At 41.2% G+C, this 23,555-nt stretch overlaps 1 protein-coding gene across 1 annotated transcript; it reads left to right on the top strand.

The window, feature by feature from the left end:
• The first annotated feature begins 524 nt into the window (after window positions 1–524).
• Window positions 525–21,801, top strand: LOC105491201 (M-phase phosphoprotein 6). Its single transcript, XM_011757376.2, has 5 exons — window positions 525–640; window positions 6,103–6,215; window positions 18,445–18,535; window positions 20,559–20,653; window positions 21,098–21,801. Exons 1-5 carry the CDS (start codon window positions 542–544, stop codon window positions 21,228–21,230), a joined length of 531 nt encoding a protein of 176 aa, XP_011755678.2. The 5' UTR covers window positions 525–541; the 3' UTR covers window positions 21,231–21,801.
• Window positions 21,802–23,555: the final 1,754 nt, after the last annotated feature.

The following is a 23,555-nucleotide window of genomic DNA, read 5'->3' as shown; positions in this document are numbered from 1 at the left end:
GCCAGCCCGCCTGGGGTGGCCCCCGCCACGCTCCCCGGGACTCAGGGCTGCTGTAAGGAAAGCAGCAACTCGTAGGGTCCTGGTGAAGAGCAAACGACCTGGCCCCTGCACAGGGACCCAGAACACAGGAAGCCCGCCATCCACGTTAGGAAAACAATACACGTGGGTAACCAGACCCAGGCGGGTGGCACGCGTGACGCAAACCTGTGAGGCTGGCGAGGACTACTGAGTCTGAAGGGAGTCTCTGAGGAAGGGAGTCCCTGAGCGAGGATGGGTCCCCGAGGGGGCCAGGCCGACGTCCCGGGAAGGCGGCCCCCGGCTCGGGGAAGCCAGGCTCTGGGTCCTCCTCTGACTTTGGCCTTTTTGGGATCTGCTGCGCTCATCCCCGCGCCACCGCGCCGCGCGCTTACCCCAGCCTCTCAGTCACCAAAGCGCCCGCTGACTGGCCGCGCCGGCGCGCGACACGCAGCGGCGGGGCCGCGGGGCGGAGCGGGGCGGCGCGCGTTACGAGAGCGACGCAGCTGCGCACGCGGCTCCGCGCATGTGCAGTGAGGCTCGGGCCGGAGTGCGGCGCTGGGCGGAAGCCACCATGGCGGCCGAGCGGAAGACAAAGTTGTCCAAGAATCTGCTGCGCATGAAGGTGCGGGGACACTGAGAGAGCCATGCCGGGCGGTAGGGGCACCCGATCGTTCCGACCTGGCCAGGGCCGAGGCGGCGGGCGAACGAGGGACACCAGAGGGGCCTCAGAGGGCTTCCAGCTGTCGTGCTCATTCATTCACTTAGCGCCTGCTCTGCACTGTTTACTGGGAACCGGGTTACGAATTAGGCCGACTCTCAGGAGGCCCACGGGTGGATGGGAGCTCGCATACACAGGAGCAAGCAGTCAGGGTACAGCTTACCAAGTGCAGTGAGGGTAGAAGCGCCGGAGCCCTGGGAACTCACCCAGCTTCTCGCGGGGTAGTGGTCCCTTTAGGTTCCTGGGAGGGTGGGAGGCACAGCGTCCTAAACTAGGAGAAACCTGAGTTCAGAAGTCCACGAGGCAAGAAAGAAAAAGAAAACCATGGAGATTTCCAAGAATGAGAGGTAATTCAGTATGTCTGGAAGGCAAGTACTAAGAAATGGGGTTGCAGAGTAGGCAGTGGTCACAACGTGCAGGAAATTTGAGGCCAGATTAAGGATATTTTCCTTTATTTTGTGAGCAATGGAAAGCTATTGACACGGGGAACAGTATAAAAAAAAATAGCAACTATTTATAGTACTAGACAATGTTTTAAGGGGTTTGCGTATATTAACCTGTGCAATTCACATAATGACACTTTGAGGTGACTACAGGCAATAACTCTCTTTTTACAGTTAAGGCAACTGAAACAGAAATAAGTAACTTACTCAAAGTCGCACAGCTGATAAGTAGTGTAGACAGGACGGGAACTCAGGCAGTCTTGCTCCAGAACCCTGGCTCTGTGTTACTTACTCTGTGATGCCTGTCACTGAGCACTACTTATAGAGGGTAGCAAACTGTTACATGTCATGTTTAAAGAGGTCGAATTTCCAAAAGAAGGAAGGAAGCGTTCATAATGTTTTGAAAGATTGGAGAGAGAGGCCATTCGCAGTGGTTCATGCCTGTAATCCCAGCACTTTGAGAGGCTGAGGTAGACAAATCGCTTAAGCCCAGGTGTTTTAAGACCAGCCTGGGCAACATGGTGAAACCTCATCTCTACAAAAGATACAAAATATTCGTTGGGCCTTGTGGCACGCACCTGTAGTCCCAGCTCTTTGGGAGGCTGAAGTGGGAGGATCACTTGAGCCTGGGAGATCGAGGCTGCAGAGAGCTGAGATGGTGCCACTGCACTCCAGCCTGGGTGACAGAGGGAGACCCTGTCTCAAAAAAAAAAAGAGAGTAAACATTACATGGGCAAGATTTGAATGGAGTTGAGCTAGGATGGAATTAGGAATGAATGGGTGAATGAGGATGCAGGACAAATTACATCATAACTTAGAGTTTGTCAAGCACTTTCATGCATATTAGGAAAATTTGAATCTTAACAGAGTTTGCTTTTGATTTTATGATTTGTAATAACATTAATTTCAGAGAAGTGGAGTGAACTGGCCAAGCAGATATTGAAAAGATTTTAGCAGTTGTTTTAGCTCTTGGAATAAGCCAGATGATGTACTCGGTGACTCAGGCTCAAACTAAATATCTGAGTTGCAACTAAGAAGGAAGAAATTAACTTAAAACAAGTGTCCACTCCCACCAAATGGGGAGACGCAACTGGACATTGGAAGCAAAGGAGAAGGAAAAAGATCACCCAGATTCTGTATTTGGTTTAGCAGTTTTGGTCATTGATGAGAAAAAACTTACTGGCAAGATAGCAGGAGACACTATCTATACTGATAGAAAAGAGTATACTGTGAGAAGGCATGGAACAGCTGCACTTAGGGTGCCTTAACCAGAGCTAAGTCCTATATAACATGGGTCCCCAACCACTAGGCCACGGAGCAGCACCAGTCCATGACCTGTTAGGAACGGGCTGCTCGACAGGAGGCGAGCAGCAGGCAGCAAGCGAGTGAAGCTTCATCTATATTTACAGCTGCTCCCCATAGCTTGCATTACCACCTGAGCTCCGCCTCCTGCCAGATCAGTGGCAGAATCCTAGATTCTCCTAGGATCAAAAACCCTACCGTGAACTGCACCTATGAAGGATCTACCTTGAGCTCTACTTATGAGAATCTAATACCTGATCTGTCGTTGTCTCCCATCACACACAGATGAGACTGTCTAGTTTCAGGAAAACAAGCTCAGGGCTTCCACTGATTCTACATTATGGTGAGTTGTATAATTATTTCGTTACATATTATAATAATAGAAACAAAGTGCACAATAAATGTAATGCACTTGAATCATCCCTAAACCATCTACCCCTCCCCTCTCCACCACCCATGGAAAAATTGTCTTCCAGGAAACCCATCCCTGGGGACCACTTTTTAGGGCAAGTATGAGAGGGTTGAGGATTTAATCCTGACTCACTTGAAGGCCTCTGACTTGGTCAGCCATTGCAGGATGATCCCGATGGGAAGCAGAAAAAGAAAGATGTGGATGGAAGGTCTTCCAGTATGGAATGGTTGTAGAAAGGGTGCTTATTTGTGATTTTAGTACTGTTAGACTTTTAGAACAGGGCTTGGCAAACTTTCTGTAAAAGACCATATAATAAATATTTTGGGCTTATGAGCCAGACAGTCTCTGTTACAACTCCTCAGCTCTGCCAGTGTTGTTTGGGACAGGATGACCATGGCTGTATCAACAACAACGGACATCTAGCCTGAGGACCATATTGTGCTGTTGCCTGCTGTGAGTCCTCACTGGTTTTGGAGTGTGTTCTGAAATGCCCTAGAGTAGGAGAATCGAACTTCTACCTAAGTCTGGAGGTGCTTGATTCATATTCACAGGGAGTTCTATCCTTTCTTTGTGTACAGAACATATGTATATGGCTATTTTGTATACCAAAGGAATAGGTACATGACTAAATAGAAGAAATAAGGGCAGTTGGGTGGTATTGATGAGTTTTACCACGAGGCATATTAGTGATGAAATGAGGTATATGCACTTAAAAAAAACCATCCCAGAAAGAGAGTCTGGAAAAATAAGACAAGTCTAGGTTCATTTACATTCAGAGAACCTTCATTGAGTGAGCTCTTGTGTACCAAGGGTGCCGCCTAAGTACCAATGATACAAGATGAACAAGAGTCATGGTCTATTCAGAATCATAGTCTTGGGAGACACCAAAGCAGCACGATGGTGAACAATAATCCAGTGTTTATCAGGCTGTCTTGGGAAGGTGCTTCTTTATAGGAGCAGGCCTGGGAAGAGCCAAGCCAAATGCCAGCCAGGGAAGTCTTACCAAAGGACACATGCTGTGGGCCTAAAAGAGTAAATATTTTGCCAGACAGAAAATGGAAACATGTTGTTAAGTCGCAAAGGCAAAAGGACCGGGAAGTATAGTGTGCACGTTCCAGAAACTACAGTTCTTTCCTGGGATGAGGATATAGGCACAGGTAAAATGGATGAGGACTGCAAAACACTAGTCTGCAAACTTGTTTTCTTTTACTTTTTATTTAAAATAGTGATAGATTCACAGGAAGTTGCAAAAAGTATACAGGGATATCCCGTGCATCCTTCATGCCACCTCCCCCAGCGGCAACATTTTATAACACTAGAATACAATAAAGAGCCAGGACATTGACAGCGAGCTTACTCAGATTTCACCATTTTACATGCGCTCACTTTGCATGGACAGTTGCTGGGTCATATGGTAAGTGTATGTTTAGTTTGCTAAGAAACTGCCACGCTGTTTTCCACAGTAGCTGTACCATTTACTTTCCTACCAACAATGTTTGAGTGCAGTTTCTTCACACTATCATCAGTGCTTGATGTTATCACAGTCATGTGGTACTTAACAACAGGGATACATTCTGAAACATGCATTGTTAGGTGATTACATCATTGTGAGAGCATCATAGAGTTCACCTACACAAACCTGGATGGGGTAGCCTACCACACACCTAGGCTGTATGGTACAGCCTGATGTTCGTAAGCTACAAACCTGTACGGCATGCTACTGTACAAATACTGTAGGCAGTTGTAACAGTGGTATCTGTGTATCTAAACATATCTAGATATACAAAAGTTACAGTAAAAGTGCAGTATTGTAATCTTATGGGACCACCATCATATATGGGTTCCATCATTGACCAAACATCATTTTGCAGCACATGACTATTTTATTCATGAACATTCTTAAGGTTTTTTTCATTTAACTTAGTAGTCATTGTTAAAGCCCTTATGCCTAAAGAGGCTTATGTTTGGAAGAGCTGGAATAGAAGGAGAAGAAATATGGGACCTGGGCCGGGCGCAGTGACTCACGCGTGTAATCCCAGCACTTTGGGAGGCCAAGGCAGGTGGATCACAAGGTCAGGAGTTCGAGACCTGCCTGGCCAATATGGTGAAACCCCCGTCTCTACTAAAAATATAAAAATTAGCTGGGCATTGTGGCAGGCACGTAATCCCCGCTACTCGGGAGCTGAGGCAGGAGAATCACTTGAACCTAGGAGGTGGAGGTTGCAGTGAGCCGAGATCATGCCACTACACTCCAGCCTGGGTGACAGAGCAAGACTCTGTCTCGAAAAAAAAGAAATATGGGAACTGAATAAGGGAAAGAAATGGGGATACATAGAAACCAGTGGAACCTGAAACCTAACTGCTAGGAGGCTCCTGGGTATTTTCATATTTTATTTTCTTCAGTGTTGATATTTTATCATTTTGCTGTGTTTAGCCTCTTAAGTTTGTTCACTTATTCCCTGAAGAAATACAGGTATTCATGCTAATGAGAGACTGGCAGCAGCACTGTTATTTACTGCCATATTTTGAGTCAAGTTTCTGCAGATTTGATAATAAGAACAGCTGAAGAGTTTAGCAGCATTTCAGAGGAAAAATAAAAATGAAGAGCAGACTTATAGACGTACCTTTGCTTCTGTCTACATTTATCGGGCTCTTACTGTGCTTCAGTCATCATATTGGGATAGATGAAGGAGATGACCCTGACACCCAGTCCTTAAGGTCTCCAGAAGAGATAGATGCTCAAAAGTTAAGATGTGGTGAGTCTATTGGAGGAGCCTTGGAAGCATTTAGGAGAGAGACACTAATTTTACTGGCACTCACAGAAGTGTGGTAGCTTTACCTATGTCAGACGGGCGAGGAGTTGGCCAGGTGAAAGAGGATAAGAAGAGCATTTCAACCCCAGATCAGCAGGTGCCAAAGCCAGTGGGCTCTGTGGGTGAGCGCAAGACCTTCGAATGTGATGTCTTAGCCCTTAAGTTTTTTGGAGGAAACATACATTGTGCATTTTCTCATGCCCTGACACAATCCCTCATCATTTAGTGTAAAGTTAGAAGGGTAGAGCTAAACCATTTGATCACTTGCCCCAACCCTCAATCTTGAGATGGGTTCCATAGATAAATGAGGGAGAGCACATAGAAGAAAATTATTTGGGGTTTCCTCATTTCTAAAATGGGAAAAGTTTCTGACATTGATTTTGTTTGTTTTCACAGTTTATGCAAAGGGGACTGGACTCGGAAACCAAGAAACAACTAGAAGAAGAAGAAAAGAAAATCATTAGTGAAGAACACTGGTACTTGGATTTGCCAGAGCTTAAAGAAAAAGAGTAGGTTTATTCAAATTTATACTGACAATGGTTGGGGCGTTCAGAAGGAAACTCCTGGTAAATTTAACTCATCATTCCCGTGACATAAAGCCCATGAAATAGTTTCTGTTCAGTTTATTGAGTTAGCAGCACAACTAAAAAATATTAAACCTATAAAAGTTGTACATGGATTTATACATTTTTACTACTCCCCCTCCCAGCCACTGTTTATCATATTGTCCTTTTTTACGTTGAATAAAGGAACCTAGCCCACGTCTCTGATAGTAACAGCAGACCTTTTAGGGAAGCTATAATGTTCTCTCTATCACCTTAAGTTCTAAAGATTAGGTGTGTACTTCAGACCTCTCCAGTTTTGTTTCAATTACAGAGTTCATTAGGTTGAGCATTTTAAGGCAGGTCAGGAGTTTTTGTTTCTTTTTTTAAAATTGTTATTACTTGTAATACCATCCATTTTAACTAACATTTACTGAATCTATAGTGTGTACCAGGAACTGGGCTAAACACTTTACATCCTTAGTTATTGAATCTTCATAGCAAACTTAGGAGCTGCCTTCTATCATTCTGTCCCCTTTGGAGTTGAGGAACTGAGCTTAAGGGAGGGTAACTTGCCCAGGTTCACCCAGCTAGTCACTGCTGAAGCTGGGGTAGACGGTTTCTGGCCCCAAGCTTGGCTGGTGCCTGGTCAACAATTTTGAATGAAGGAGTGATGGATTTATTTCATCCATTAATTTAGCTGAATCCTTCTGGAAGCTATTTTTCATTTTTCCCGGATACTTTCCTTACCATTAGTAAGCTCTGTGTTGTGGTAGTTTTACTTAAACTTTGTTCAAATGACTGAAGATGCTGCTCACTATCTTGAGGCACATTTATGTCTTTCCATCCTGTACCTGATGTTTGGGCTTTGATTTGGAGTGTTATATTCCCTTGTTCATATGGCTGAGCTCTGGACCTTGTTTGAAGGTTAGATACCCTTCTCTAAAGGTAGAAAGTATGTCCCACCAGGAGGGATGGGGGGAAGGTACTTTTTTTCTCTACTTCTTGGAGGAAGCATGATGTTGGTGAGGAGGGAGAAGATAATGCCAGACGCAGGGTCACGGGGAGGAAGGGACCTTTGCTGCTGAGGAGCTATCATTTAATTTTATGTGTTAACTCAACTTGCCAAAGTGTTCCTTCCAGTTGTTTATTGAAAGAGCAGGACTGTTTCTGTCTTGTTTCCAGATTTTTCCCCCAAATACAGCATATTGTTCCCAGAAAATGACCTTTACATTTCTTCCTGGGACGGTAAATAATAATTGTTTGCCATTACTCAGCATCCTGTTTATGTATAGGTGTGTATATCAGCTCAGGATGTTGGCAGAAAAAGATGACACTCTCAGACTGAGGAGAGACTATCAAGGTCTTGGTGGGGCAGAGGGGAGCCCCTCGGGACAGTGCAGTACCTCCTAGCATGTGTAGTGGGAGTGATTACCACCTGAGCTTGCAGAGTCAAGGGGTGGGTGGGGAATGGCTGCTACTGAATCTGGAGATAAGCTGTGTAGAGAGAGCACCTTACAGGAGCTGCTACCTCTATTCAAGGGTACAGCCAGCCCAAGGTCATCCTAGCAAGGGAGCCAGGTACCTGGCAGCAAAGGAGCCCTTCCGTGCATTACATTCAAGTCAGCCTCCCAGGCCAGAGAACAGGGCTGAAGATGGGAAGTAAGTCTGGAGGGGTAAATGGATGACATATCCTTGGTATATGTGTTGTATTGTAGTTGTTGTTTTTAACACTCTAAATAGGGAGATCATGGAAGGGATTGGTTGATTAAGCACATGGGCTCTGAAGTCAGGCAGACCTGGGTTTGATGCCCAGCTCCGCCACTTGTTTACTTATCACCTTGGGTGAGTTACTTAACCTGTTTTGTGTCATTTGTATATTGGGTATGATGATAGATAGTACCTGTCCAGTGCATTCCGAGAAGTAGATGAGGTAATATATGTAAAACAGTCACTATAGCGCCAGGCGTAAAGCACAGTGATTGTCGCCGTTGTGTGCTTTTCCTTATACCTCAGTATATGAAGTACGCCCATTCCTTTCTACTGTCTTATGTTTGTGCATCCTTTTTTGCTAGTGTTAATCTGAACTATTCTGTGAAGTTGGAGATTGCATGTGTCTATGCTCTGAAAGTCTCAAGTTTCCCGTTTTTAATGTCAGCCGTATCAGTTTGTAATTCAGTGAAGATAATTAGGACTATTCAGTGTTAACACTGCCTCACAGAGGACACCTTTAACCGGTGGCTAGACTGTGTAGGGGAATGATGATCTAGCTGCCGTGCCTCAACTTGGAACAACTGAAGGACTTTCCTGACTCCAGAGCTCTCCTATGTGGCTGAGGCCTTAGTGTAGCCACATTGCACATCATCTTCTCCCTCTGCCCAGTCCTCCTGTCTGTTTTCTAGAAGGGCATCTGCTGAACAACACTACCTGCTAAGTTTTCTGCATATAACTCTGTCTCAGAGTCTGTTTCCAGGGAACCCGATATAGTGTGAATTCCTAGGAGTGAAATTTACCAGATCAAAGATTTTGCTATGTATTGCCATATTGTTTTTCCCCCAAGGATATGGTCCAGTAAGAGTGTGCAGGTATAGGCAGTTTTATTACCCCTTTGCCGTAGCAAGTTGTTTAAGAAGTATTTTTGACTATTGTGCGTCTTATGCTTGTATTTTGTGGTGTATTTGAATTCAGAAGCTATAGGGACCTGAAACTAACAAGTTAGCCTGCCACACTTCCACTGATGCTGGTGGAAGATAGGAGCCTTCTAGGTCTGAGATGTAGGGGAGGGACAATATCCTTTCCTTCCAACCATTTGAAATTCATTAGTTGGGGTCCCTGTAACAAAAGACAGATTAACAAGAGAAAGGTGTACACTTTTATTTCACAAAAGTTTTAGGTGACACAGGAGCCTTCATAAGAAAATGAAGACTGAAGAATTGGTTGAACCTGAGTGTTTTTATGTTAGGTTTGATGAAGAGTAGAAAGTTGTGAAGAAATATGATAAGACCAAGGGGTATGAGTGAAGAGTAATAAACCAGGAGAAACTTAGCAAGTCTTTTGTTCACATTCCCCTCTGTGTCTCTTCTTCTGAGATAAGGATGTTGCTTTCCTCTGAGTGTAGGGAGGGCACCTCTCATGTGAGTTTTATGACCTGCTTCAGGGGACAGGCAGAAAATCCTACCTGCACGTCATTTTTCAGATTCCTTCAACATAAAATTTTCAGTATGCCAAGATGCCATATTTTGGGGGTAGTGTATCCTGAACACCATCAGAGACAAAGGACTTACTGCACAGCAAGCAGCCCAAGCATCAAGTTTGCATCATTTCTCTTTTGTCCCCAAGTCCTATGAGGGATGGCATTAAGTGGCCCAGGTGGATGCTGTGAACCCAGTGGATTTGCATCATAGCTGAGATCTCCTGAGCCTAGAAAACTGGAACTCTGGGTAATGGACCACAAGCAGACTTGCCTTCAGCCCCAAGAGAGGCATCTGCATTATGCTGGACAGTGAGCAAATCTGCCCTTTGCTTTAGAGGAAGACTGTTTTTCAAGGCTGCTTGCTATGCAGATATCCTTGCAAAGATAGCCCAGAACAAACAGGCAGTTAGTGCCTCACTCAAAAAATGTGCAGGAATGTGAGACCCACTGAGAGGGAGGGTTTTCTAACTGGAGTTTTGCCATGCTGTTTGTGGCTTTAGGCAAGTGCAGCTTTTTCTCAGCAGTAGTTTCTCATCTGCGAAATTTATGAAATAGATCATTTTGTGTGTTTTAGCCCTAAAATTATAGAACCTCATTAATGAAAATTGGATAATTAAAATATAAAAACGGTTACGTTTTGAAGTATTTCACTTGCTTGCCAACTCTATAATTAATTTTTCTAATTCTTAAAACCATGCATGTAGATACAAAACACCTGTACTCCTTTGTATATTAAAGTTACGGTGTCAGTGCAGAGCCGTGGGAAAGACCTCTGAGGGGCCAGCAGTCCTGCTCTGAATCCAGTCCTGGCCTCTGGAGGTTGCCTTTCTCTGGGTCCCTCATTTATCTTAAGTGAAAGCTTTGATGTGTGGTGTTTTCCCTAGAGAGGTGATTTACTTTGGAATTGAGGAGGTCTCATCAGCTGCTCACTCTATAAGGAATAAGATTGGGCAATTGAGAAGGTATCCCAAGTTCGTAGAAAAAGCTGAACAGCAAGTTCTGTGCCCAAATTTAGATTCCCTCTGGGAGAGGCATTTCTGAAGTAAGTGAGGTGCTGGCTAGACTAGAGGGCCAGTGAGAGAGGAACCAAAATCACAGTGGTTCTCAAAGTTTTGGAACTCAGAAGCTATTTGCATTTATAAAAATTATTTAGAACTCCTAGGCCGGGCACGGTGGCTCACACCTGTAATCCCAGCACTTGGGGAGGCCGAGGCAGGCAGAACACGAAGTCAGGAGATTGAGACCTGGCTAACATGGTGAAACCCCGTCTCTACTAAAAATACAAAAAAAAAAATTAGCCAGGCTTGATGGCATGTGCCTGTAGTCCCAGCTTCTCAGGAGGCTGAGGCAGGAGAATCCCTTGCATCCGGGAGGCAAAGGTTGCAGTGAGCCGAGATCGCGCCACTGCACTCCAGCCTGGGCAACAGAACAAGATTCCATCTTAAAAAAAAGTTACTTAGAACTCCTAGAGAGTGTTTTGTGTGGTTTATATTTGTCAATATTTACTATATAAGAAATTTTTTGAATTATTTAAATATTCATTTAGAAAACAAACTCATTACCTAACATTTTTAATGAAAAATAACTTTTTTAAGACAAAATATTTAACGAGAAGAGTGGCACTGTTTTCTGTTTTTGCAAATCTCTTTAACATTCTGGCATATTAGAAGACAGCTGGACTCTGAACGCCTGCAGTCAGCCTGTTAAAGCATGTTGTTTTGGTTGAAGTATATAAAGAAAAGCCACCCTCACACAGGTGATACGGTTGAAGAGAGAGGAGTAGTTCAATGGCCTTTTCATATGATTTTTTGGTACAACTCCAAAACTCAATCAGTAGTAGTTTCTTCAGAGTAAATTGCAATGTGGAATCTGAAAACACCAGTGAACTTTTCATGTCTTGGTCTGTCTTGTATTCTAATCTTTTACCCATATATGATTTCTTAACATCATGCATCTGTCATTTGGAAAATGCGTTGTATAGATTTTCCCAATGTTAACTCATCTTGTTATACAATATCAAAAATCACATTCATTAGTATCACTGTCGATTTCATCAGAAAAGTCTTTTAAGTGTTGGGAAGCTATCAAGCCCAAGATGACAGATAAAAGCTATTCGGAATTCTAACTTTTGCTTGAAAGCTTGAATTTTGTTATTGGCAATAAATAGTGTCAGTTGTTCCCCTTGAAGTGTCAGGTTCACTTTATTTTCAAGAAAATGTCTGCCAAAGAACCCAAACCCACAAAACCATAGTTACAGTGTCACAGTGAAAAAAGGTGTCTAATTCATCTCTCAGTTCAGTCACACAAGTGCTGTTAGATTATTTGACTATGAAGAAGTATCTTATATATATAGTTTCAATTTTGTATGCCAAATATTTTTTAAAGTAATTGAGGGCTAAGATTAATAAAAATAAATTTGTGCTGTATCATCAAGAACATCCTAATGTGAAACTGGCATTTTTCTTTGAACTGTGAGGACCTACCTGTGAAGAATGTAACTACCAGGATAGTCTGGTATCACTGCTGCTTTCACTCATGCTAAGATTTCATTTCACCCAGAGTTGCTTTTGCACAGTCTGCAAATGTCAACACAGTAAAAGACGACATCTTAGTGTTATCATGCAAGTAATTCTGACGTCCTGCTACTCTGCATTCTCTCCATTCCGGCTGCAGGGGCTTTATGTTTCTCAGGCCGGTTAGATTCCCTTCTCAGGGCCCCCACTTATGATGGGGCCCTCAGATGTTCTTCACCTGGGCATCCTCATATCTTGCTTCCTCACTGCCTCCTGGTCCTTGCTCAGATGTCACCCCACCCAAGAGGCCTACCCAGACCACTCTTTTCAAAGACAACACCTCTCCTCTAGTCTGCCCTCACTATCTCCCCTTAAACTGCTGTGTGCGGGTGTGGGGGTGGGGGTAGTTGTTGCATTCAGTGGAATGCACTTAAGTCTACAGCTGTATGTGTTTTGATAGTACATGCATCTTTGTAAACCATACTACTATCAAGGAAACATTGCCATCACCACATGAAGATCTTCATCCCTCTTTGTAATCAGTCTCACCCCTGCTCTGACGCAAGCACTGTTCTGATTTCTTAAACCATAGATTAATTTTGTCTGTTCTTGAGCTTCATAAAAAAGGAATCATGCAGTATGTGCTTAACTGTGTCAGTGAAGTGTTTTGGATGTTCATCCTTGTTTTGGAACATCAGTAATTTGTTTCTGTTGCTAAGTGGTATTTCATTTTACAGATACACCACGGTATATCTATTCATTGTTTTATTGACTGTCATTAATAGAGAAGTGTTACAACACTTTCACTAAGGAAGTATGACAGTTCAACATTTGGAGTTAGATATCTTTTTAATTTTATTCTAGTGGCATCTCATTGTGGTTTTTAGTTAGCATTTTCCTGATGACTAATAATGTTAAAGAACTCATGGTTGGATTGTTTGCAGTTTTCTGGGGTTTTTTTCTTTCTTTCTTTCTTTTTTTTTTTTTTTTTTTTTTTTTGAGATAGAGTCTTGCTACAGTGCACTGGCACAACCTCAGCTCACTGCAACCTGCCTCCCGGGTTCAAGCGGTTCTCCTGCCTCAGCCTCCCGAGTAGCTGGGATTACAGGCATGCACCACCATGCCCAGCTAATTTTATTTTTAATAGAGACCATGTTGGCCAGGCTGGTCTTGAACTCCTGATTTCAGGTTCAGGCCACCCAAAGTGCTGGGATTACAGGTATGAGCCACCACACCCAGCCTGGTTTTTTACACTTATGTATAAAGCTGGTATGAACACTCATATTCTAGGTTTTTTTGGTTATGTTTTCATTTCTTTTGTAACTGTCGAATTGTACTTTAACAGAAATTTTGCGACCAGTTTCCAAAGTGTTCTATGATTTTACACTTTCACTAAGGAAGTATGAGAGTTTGGAGTTATATATCTTTTTACTTTTAACTATTTTAGTGGCATCTTATTATGGTTTTAATTTGCATTTTCCTGATGACTGACAATGTTAAAGAACTTCTTTTTGGGCCATTTCCATATGTGAAGTGCCTTTTCAAATATTTTGGCCATAAAATTGAGAAAGTTTTGTTGTTGTTTTGTTTTTTAAAATATTTTATATCACATATTTGTTCATCCCACTATCCATCCATCAGTTTATTGTATTTTTGATGCAGTAAGAGTAAGTTGCAGACATCAGTACATTTGTTTCCGAAATATTACAGCATGCACATCATTAACTCAAGCTCAGTGTTTCTAGGGTTTTTTTTGAGACAAAACGTACATACATCTGTGCATGTAGGAGTTATTTATGTTCTGAATACAAGTTCTTTGCCACCTATATATATATAGTGAATATTTTCTTCTAGCCTGTTAATGTTGTCTTTTGATGAGTTTTTATTAATTTTGTTTTATTAATGTTTTTCTTTTATGGTTTATTCCTTATGAGTCTTGTCTAATGAATCCTTGGCTATGCCAAGGTGGTAAGATATTTTCTGTTTTCTTCTAGAAATTTTGTAGTTTTAGTGCTGACATTTTTATCCATGGTTTGCCTCTAACTTTTTTTGTACAGCATGAGGTAGAAATCAAAGGACATGTTTTTCATAAGATAACCTGTGGTCTTTTTTTTTTTTTGAGACAGAGTCTCACTCTGTCACCCAGGCTGGAGTGCAGTGGCACAATCTTGGCTCACCACAACCTCCGCCTCCTGGGTTCAGGCGATTCTCCTGCCCCAGCCTCCTGAATAGCTGGGATTACAGGCGCCTCCCACCACACCTGGCTAATTTTTGTATTTTTATTAAAGACAGGGTTTCTCTGCATTGGCCAGGCTGGTCTTGAACTCCTGACCTCAAGTGATCTGCCCACCTTGGCCTCCCAAAGTGCTGGGATTACGGGCATGAGCCACCGTGCCTATTAACATTTATTGAAAAAATTTTCTTTACTTATTGCATTTTTATCTCTAAGTACTTCATATATTTATTTATCATAAATAGAGTTTTTTCAAACTTGTTTGTTGTGTGTATGTATGGGGTGGAGGGGTGTGTAGAAATTGAAGTTTGTACATTGACGTATTCTGTAATGCTAAATTCACTCATTGACAAGTAGTTTTTTGTGGATTCCCATGCATAATTATGTCATCTGCAAAAAAAGAGAGTATACGTTTTATCTCCTCTTGTTGATTTATTTCATGGCTAAGGACCCAGTACAGTACTGAATAGAAACGGCAAGAGTAGTCCTTGAATTGTTTCTGATCATAGTTGGGAAGGCCTTTACTTTTTCTCTATTACACACGAAGTGCTGTTTTCGTGAATGCCCCTTATCAGTGCTCAGAGATACTCCTTTATTTTCCTAGTTTGCTGAGGGTTTTCATCATAAATGATGTTGAATTTTGTCAAATAATTTTTTATGAGAGGATCATGATTTTTATTTTGTTAATGTGTTGAAAACTATATCAACTTTTGAATATCAGAACAGCCTTATATTTCTGACATACAGTCTACTTGGTCTTCGTATGTAACATTTAAAATTTTTAAATTCAATTTGCTGACATTTTATTGATGATTTTCACATCTATATTTATATAAGATATTAGACTGTAGAGTTCTTGTAATGTCTTTGGTTTTGGCCGTAAAATGAGTTGGAAAGTGTTCCTACCTCCTCTTCTCAGTTCTTGGTTTGTGTAAAATTGAAATTATTTCTTCCTTAAATGCTTGGTGAAATTCACCAGTGAAGCCATCCGGATCTGAAGCTTTCTCTATGAAAAGATTTTTAGTAATGAATTCCATTTATTTAATAGATACAGGACTAATCCAATTTTTCACTTCAGTTTTTTTTCAGTAATATATTTTTAAAAATTTTTCCCTTATTTACATAAATTCTAACTGATTTTTTTGCAGTCTCTATTTCTTAATTCAGGCTTTCTGTTTGTTTCTTCATTGCATTCATGTTTTCATTTAAATCCTTGAATAAATTTACAATAACTGTTTTAAAGTCCGTTTCTACTGATTTCATATTTCTTCAATTGTTTTTCTTCTTTCTATGAGAGGGTTACATTTTCTTGCTTCCTTGCATGTCTAGGAATTTTTTATTGTGTGCTGTACATTTATATGCATTACATTGCTGACTACCTGGATTCTGTTATTTTTCTTAATAGAGTGTTGAATTTTGTTTCATTAGGCAGTTAACTTACATGCCAGTCAGCTTGTTTTTGTTAGGATGTGTTTTGTAGCTTTTACCCTAGAGCTAAATTGTCTCTACTCCTAAGCTGTGGCCTTTCTACTAAATATCACAGAGTATTTAGCTTGTTCTCTCCTCTCTGGCCAGGCAGAACTCAGACATTTCCTTGCTCTGTGCAAGCTCTGTTATTTCTTCAACATACAATTGGCAGGGTAACTTTTTTTGCCCCCAGGTATGGTAGGCTGGAAAATGGTCCCCCGAATAATATCTAGGTTTTCATCTCTGGAACCTGTGAATGTTACCTTATATGGCAAAATTTACCTTGCTAGTATATGAGTAAATTATGGATCTTTAGATGAGAGATTATCCTGGATTATCTGGGTGGGCCATAAATATAATCACCTTTCCTTATAAGGAGGAGGTGAGGGAGATTTGACACACAGAAGGCCTTGTAACCGTGGAAGCTTCTGGAGGGATCCCAGGCCTACCAACACCTGAATTTTGTATAGAACTGTAGGAGCATAAATTTCTGTTGCTCTAAGCCACCAATTTTGTTAGCTTAAGTTTGTTACAGCAGCCACAGGAAGCTAATGCAGCAAGTATTCTCCCAGAAATCATCTCTCCAGCAGTTATTTTTCCCCCAAGTCTGAAGACTCATCCTGCACATGTGCAGCTTAATGGTCAGCCAGAGATTCAAGGGAACCTAATATGCAGGTCCTGAATTCCATGCTGTAGCTCCCTTTCTGTGGTATCCTCACCCAGATATTCCAGCCACCGCCATAACCCCAAACTTCAGTTTGTGTCTTTATTTTTTTCAACTAAAGCCCCAGTGAAACAGTTTGTCTCTTAAGCTCAGCAAGACAGGGCTTTGTGTGAGTTCCCACTCCCTGCTCCACAATCTGGAAATTGCCTCCAGGCAGAAAGCTCCGCATTCATGGGGCTCACTTCATTTGATTTTCTTCACCCAGGCATCACAGTTGTATGCTTGGACTTGTTGATTATCTAAACATAGTCATTTTATATTTTGTCCTGTTTTATATAGTTATGATGCGGGAAAGGTAGTCCATACCAATTACTCCCCTACAGCTCGGGATGGAATAACCTGCTTTATTTTCATCCATTTTGTGATATAAATGTTTCATTCATTATTTGGCCCCTCTTTCTATAGACTGTAACCTCCATGAGAGCAGAGGCTTTTTTTTTTTTTTTTTTGGAGACATGTGTCTCACACTGTCCCCCAGGCTGGGGTGCAGTGGCACAGTCTCGGCTCACTGCAACCTCCACTTCCGGGATGCAAGCAGTTCTCCTGCCTCAGTCACCTGAGTAACTGGAACTCCAGCCATCCGCCACTATGCGCAGCTGAGGCTCTTTTATTGGTGGCTGTTTCCGCAGTTTGATTTAATACACACAGTTTGGTTTAATAAGTGTTTGTTGGATGAGGGAATCTTCATGAGAATCAGAGCCTACTCCAGCAAACAAGCCTTAAAAGCCGCATGTTTGCTTTCCTGCCATGCTTTAGGGTTTATGGCCAGGCTAGAGATAGATATGTCACCTTGGATTTAGGGTCATGAAGTGCTGACTCAGCAGAGAAATTCTGCAGGAGACAGTAATGTCCTGGTCCAGGGAAACGCAGCCTGCCCCAATGCCGTCAGTGGTGTCGTGCTCAGCCCTGTCAGCAGCAGCAACAGTTTTCCTAGGGTCATTCTCTAGCATGATTTTGGTTTCGGTGCAACCACCTAGCGACCATTATTTCTGCCCATCTTCCAGTTCTGCCCCTCCAGCCTTCCCGGTGATTCTGAGATGCCCAGTACAGCTGGCCCTTTGTATCGCAGATTTTGGTATCCACAAGGGGGACTGGAACCAGTCCCCCTTGGAAACGAAGAGCCTACAGTGTGTGTTCTTACAGTAAATTCCTTCTCTGCTGAAGTCATCCAGGGTCAGCCTTTGGTGTTTATAGCTAAGAGCTCTGACTGATAACACTGTTAAAGCTGCCCAAGCCTCTGATTTCCCACTACTTATCCTGGATTTGTAATAAGAATTTGGTGGGGGCCAAAATCTCAGAAGTCACCACTAAAGAACTTACCCGTGTAATCAAAAAACCACCTGTTCCCCAAAAACTATTGAAATTTTTTGAAAAAAATCTGTGTATAAGTGTACCACACAGCTCAGACCTGTGTTCAAGAATCAACGTAAATGCAAGTATAAAAAAGACTGGAAGGAAATACTCAAATATACTAACAGTCCTTTTTAACCTCTTGGTAAGGAATTTCCAGGCAGTTTATAAACTCATACTTTATTCTGCTTTCCAAATTATGTTCCTTAAAATGTGCTACTTTGATAATTAGAAAATGGAATTTTTGAAATCCCTGAGAAGAAAATACAAAGTATGCCAGAAACTTTAGTAAAATGATTTGGAGTAGTGTGTCACTGTATACTGTATGTGTATTTTTACATACATATTATTTCCTTTCTGAAAAAGAATTGAAAAACATTTTTGGTGAGGGGATGTAAACACAAAAGAAACTTTGCTTCAACTTTGGCAAATTCAAGTTTATTGTAGATACTTTAGATCTTTATATTATGTAGGTATTTATGCAAATTAAATGTGGTGTTTGAGAGAGGTTGTGCCTCCAGCCTGCTGCCCTTGTCTCGTAATGCCTTTGCTGACCAAATTAATCAGATTTTATTTTTAACCCTAAGTTAGAAATCTTACTGTATTTTTACTTCATTCTACTGAGAACCATAGGTTGATTTTTTTCATTCACAGTTTTGGCTTTTGTTTGTTGTGCTTTATATATGGAGAAATGCTATTTCTATGTTCCCATTTAGGAGTTTCATAATAGAAGAGCAGAGTTTCTTACTATGTGAAGATCTTCTCTATGGAAGAATGTCATTCAGAGGATTTAATCCTGAGGTTGAGGTATTAAATATAATTGCTTCAAATTTAAAATTTTTCCAATTGAATTTTTTTCTGCTAATAATTGGGCTTAGATATTTCTCTACCAAGTACCATTTCTACTCATTATATAGAAAATAACAAGTCTTGAAATATCACCATAGCTATTTAAAGAATTGCAGGCATTGTAGTCTAGTTTTGTGGTAGAGGTGAGTAGATAATTTCATATAGGGGTATACAGCCCTTGACAGTGCCACTGTAAATATTAGAATTTCAAGTTGAGTCGTTTACAGGAACGTCAAGATTTTATTCATATGATGCTATTATGAAAAGTTATTTTCTGGCACCTATAAATGTATTTTTTCTAATGGAAAAATGTTACTTTAGAATTGTATAGTTTGACTTTTTAATGGACAGTTTTAATCCAAGCTTGTAAGTAGATTTTTAAATGAATCCTTTGGACAGTTTGTTTGAAAAACGAATATTTGCCTTATAACTGAGCTATTCATTTGAATTTCTGCTCCAGGATAGAGAAGCAGACCTTTATTTAACAAATATTCATTAGAACTCTGGCTCATATGTTAAAAGCCATCCTGTCAGGTATTTGATGAACCAAATGGACACTTGAGATATAAATCTTTAGTTTTGTAAATATTACACGAAGTCAGGGTTTCTCGCCCTTGGCAGTGTTGACATTTGGGGCCAGATAATTCTTTGTGGTGGTGGCTTTCTTAAGAGGATGATGAACCACATCCCTGTCCTCTGTTCTCTACCAACTAAATATCAGCACACACACACCCCACCCTCCAACCCAGTTGTGACAACCAAAAATGTTTCCAGGCATTGCCACATGTTCCCTGGTGGGAAGAATCGTCCCCAGTTAAGAACCACTTCTGCAGGAGCCACAGTTAACTAAGCCAGTTGCCACAGTTTATTGAAAGACTCTAGATTAGTTTTCCTTTTCTGCTTTTTTGGCAGAGTGGCAGGAGGCATGTGTGATAATTAAGGTGTTATATTAGAAGTGTTTGTTTTTCATATATACTGGTCTCACTTTGACCTGCTTTAATTAAGCTTCAGATTGAGAAGGAGAGGGGCTGCAGAGTGGGGTAAAAAGGGAAGAAAAAGGCAGGGAGTATGAAGATGTGGTGTTCAAAGAGCACGGTTTGGATAGGCGAGCATTCCACAGTACGTCTGCTGCGCTGGGACAGGAGAGGTGCCACTGCCCGCAGAAATTGATGGGGGGCAGGGATGGGTGTTAGCAAATGGCCGTAATTACTGGATTCTGTAACACCGAATACACTCCCCCTAGGAAAAGGTTTTGAACTATTGTCACTCTTTTAAGCCTTAGAAAAACTAGTTGAGACTGATTTCTCATCTTGTATTCCTTCTCCTCTTGCTTTAAAGAAGAGATTACACATTTAAAAAAAAAAAAAAAAAAGGAAAGGTCAGAGGATAATTATCACAAAGGTTTATGTGAAAGAGTTGAAGGAGAGACCTGTGGTGCATGGATATTACATGGGATGCATTATCCACCCTAAAGTTTAGGAGGGTGGGGCTGAGGTGCAGATTCCCTCCATCATACAGGGCCAGCCTTCCACTTCTGCTGCCGCCTCCACGCACCACCACCACCACCACCAAGAGATGCATTTAAAATTATTGACTACTAGTGCTTCTTCCATTTGGCTTAAAGATGGAGTGGGGGAAGTTCAGAGAAAATCTGAAAGTTTATTATTTCTTCCCCCACTCACTGGAATGTGTCAGCAGTATGCCTGCTTTAAATATCAGTAACTAGTACTAAGATTTATGATCTTAAATACACTTTTAATTCACACTAAATATAATCCAGTGGGGCTTTGCCTATTTTTTTGACTCAGAGCTGACTTCTGTTAGACCATTGTGATATCAAGTATTACAGAGAGTCCCTTATCAATTTTAACTAGTTCTCTAGATTATTTGACTTCAGTTTCTCTGCCTTCAAAGAAGTTTGACATCAGTTCCTTTCACAAGCGTTTTCTAGCCTGAAGGTCAGCACTGGTGTATTTTTCAGAAATTGATGCTTCAGATGAATGCTAAGCACAAAGCAGAAGAAGTCGAAGATGAAACAGTGGAGCTTGATGTGTCAGATGAAGAGATGGCTAGAAGGTAACCGTCCTGCGCAGCAGCTTTCTAATCTGGACCAAGCATTCATTGGCTCTCCCAGGAATGCTTCTCTTACCCCACAGTCCACGGCAGCTTTCAAGGGAGTCCCCCTAGTAGGAAGATGACTGTGATCAGCCTTCTCTTAATGGCCTGCAGGGGCCGCAGACCTGTCTCAGGCTGCCAGTTGAGAGCCCATTTCCAGAGCTGCTGGAAATGTGTATTTTTAAATGTACATCTCAATTTATTTAGGGTAATGCAAACACCAAAATGGCAAGGAATTTAATCACTCTTGGAGAAGTTCATAAATTGTTAAATCAGATGGTTTCTTTTAATCATAGTTTTCTTTTTCTTAATCTTTTTTATTGCATATTTGGTCTGATATTCTTGACAAGGTTTGATTCCTACCTTTTTATTTGAAATTAAACGTGCTGTCTATCCTCTTGACAGATATGAGACCTTGGTGGGGACAATTGGGAAAAAGTTTGCCAGAAAGAGAGACCATGCCAATTACGAAGAAGATGAAAATGGAGACATAAAACCGATTAAAGCAAAGAAGATGTTCTTAAAGCCCCAGGATTAAGATGGATGCCTTAAGCAATGGACCATGGGTGCTTGATGGAAGTCAGCAGCGCATCTGGAGCTCATCCCGATAGCGTCTCTATAGTTATTAATACTGTAACGTTTACTTTGTAAAGAGATGTATCATTTTGGAACCATGCTGTTTAAAAAAACAGATGTGTGATGGATGTTGTACATCCTTTGCTTCATGGTATTCATTCATAAATTTTTAGCCCCTGATCTACAAATGTATATGTTTTTACAGGGCTGCTTCCTAAAGTTTTTTTGACCTCGGGTTTATCATAATATAGTTCTCCAGTCACTGACCTTGAATTGACTCATATAAATTACTGCCAATGTTTAAATTGCCCTTATGTTTATATTTAAATTATTATGTCAAGCCAATTCATACATACAGTTTGGAATCAAATATTCTAAGAATTTATTAAATAAATTTATCAAGAATAAATATGCCTCTCCAGGCTTAAATGTTTACATGCTCCCAGGTCATTGTCAGTTTATGGTATTGTGTTATTTAAAGCATTGAATTAATAGAAAAAAGTTGCTCTGTAATAAAAACCTGCTTTCACATACTTTTTATATTTTCTTGTACTTTCAAATAACAATTTTAGTCTAATTCAGTAATATAACTGTTTTCCAAATAGTAACTTTAAAAAACAGCCATTGGTCAGAATATAGTGATGTATGCGATTGAACCATAAGAAATTGCCTTTTACAGGTCAAAAACAACCATTAGTTTCTTACGGTAAAGCCCAATAGAATTTACCACTGACCAATGGCACCATCTCCTAGTCTGAACTCTATTCTAAATGCTAAGTATAGAAAGAAGCACATAGAATTAAGTGTGTGTATGTGTGTCTGTCTGTCTGGAGATAAGTACCTAGGACTTCTGAGAACTACTGGTTTAATTTTGCTCCCAGGAAGTGAATGAGGTACATGTCTCCTCTCTCCTCAAATCTCTGTAAGGTTTTATTGCTCTGTGACCTCGGTTCTCTGGTGAGTTACGAGAAAAGATAGGAATTTGAAGTTAATCTGGCTTTTTTTTTTTTTTTTTCATTGTGAATATGAGAATGATGCACCTCCCAACTCTGGGAGGTAACAAGAAGTTCTTCTCCGTGCCTTACTACCACCACAATCCATGGACTTACTACATGCCTTATGTACCTGTCTGCACAGTACAACTTCTAACTGACAAACTCATTTCACCATAAAAGAAGTCGGGTAATGGGGGCTTATGCCTCGAATGCACTGGTCTTAGCATATCCCCCATCACCCAGGAACAGGGGGCATAATAGGACGATGGAATGGGCTGCTGAAGACTCAGTTATGGCACTGGGTAGAATACAACCCCATCTGACAAATGTAACATATGCTTTGAGTGACCACTCCATGGGACTGTTCTTGGTCAGAATGCACAGTCTGGAATCAAGCAGAGGTAGATGGAGTGGTCCCACTCATGGGTGATTTGTTTCCTGCTTCTAGCAACTCCTCGGAGACATCACCAGCACCAACCACCCTGTACTCATTCAGACATCTGTCCAGCGCCTTGGCCTCAGGGCTCCCCCACCCAACCCAGAGACACTGATATTAACAGGATAACAACTTACTGTCAGAGGCCCAAGTTTTGGCTCTTTGGGGCCCCTCCAAAGTTTCAAAAATTGAACAGTTTCCCTCTCTTCTCTAGGAGTGGCAGCTTCCTGCATGATATCACAGTGTTTTCCTTTTGCCTCATTTAGTTCTTCCATACCCACTTAACAATTCATAATATTCAATTTTCTTTGTTAAAATAAGGGTGACTTTTAATCTCCTGACTAGATTTTAACTGTTACCGACATCCTAAAGCAATAATATCTGAAATCATGGGTTTGCTAAGCTTAAAATGCTTATTTTTCTAATCTGCATTCAAGTATATAATGATTAAAGTTGAAATGTTTATCTGTCTACAACTTCCTGGAAGTTATCTCATGAATCCAGGAATTAGTATGCACTTTTTAAAAAACACTGCCTCGATATTTTAATGCCCTTTGACTCGGTTGGCAAGTCATCCCGTTCATCCGCTTAGTTGCCAAGTTACTGTCCTCTAGGGTAGGGCCCATATCTTATTTCATTTGTCCTGTGCCTAGCAAGGAATATGGCCTATATTGAAGCTTTCAGTAAACATTTCTCCTGTAAGTGAATGAATGGCAGAATGATTTAGAAACCAACTGGCTCACAAAGACTATTTAAACCATAGTACTGAACAAAGACCAAAGGAGAAAAGCAAAGGCTATCGATTCTAAGCTTGCTATAGCAAAGGAGTCAGCCACCATCACTAGCATTTGCGCAG

This window comes from Macaca nemestrina, chromosome 18, assembly GCF_043159975.1.
Source record: "Macaca nemestrina isolate mMacNem1 chromosome 18, mMacNem.hap1, whole genome shotgun sequence".
NCBI classification, from domain to species: Eukaryota; Metazoa; Chordata; class Mammalia; order Primates; family Cercopithecidae; genus Macaca; species Macaca nemestrina.
This window is presented reverse-complemented; position numbering and strand designations above follow the sequence as displayed.

What these genes read in the sequence shown, in the direction of transcription:
- LOC105491201 (XM_011757376.2), top strand. Translation starts at nt 542, where the DNA reads ATGTGCAGTGAGGCTCGGGCCGGAGTGCGGCGCTGGGCGGAAGCCACC. An exon ending in CCAGAGCTTAAAGAAAAAGA is followed by an intron (nt 6,216 to 18,444) that starts GTAGGTTTATTC and finishes GTTCCCATTTAG; the next exon opens with GAGTTTCATAATAGAAGAGC. An exon ending in GATTTAATCCTGAGGTTGAG is followed by an intron (nt 18,536 to 20,558) that starts GTATTAAATATA and finishes TGTATTTTTCAG; the next exon opens with AAATTGATGCTTCAGATGAA.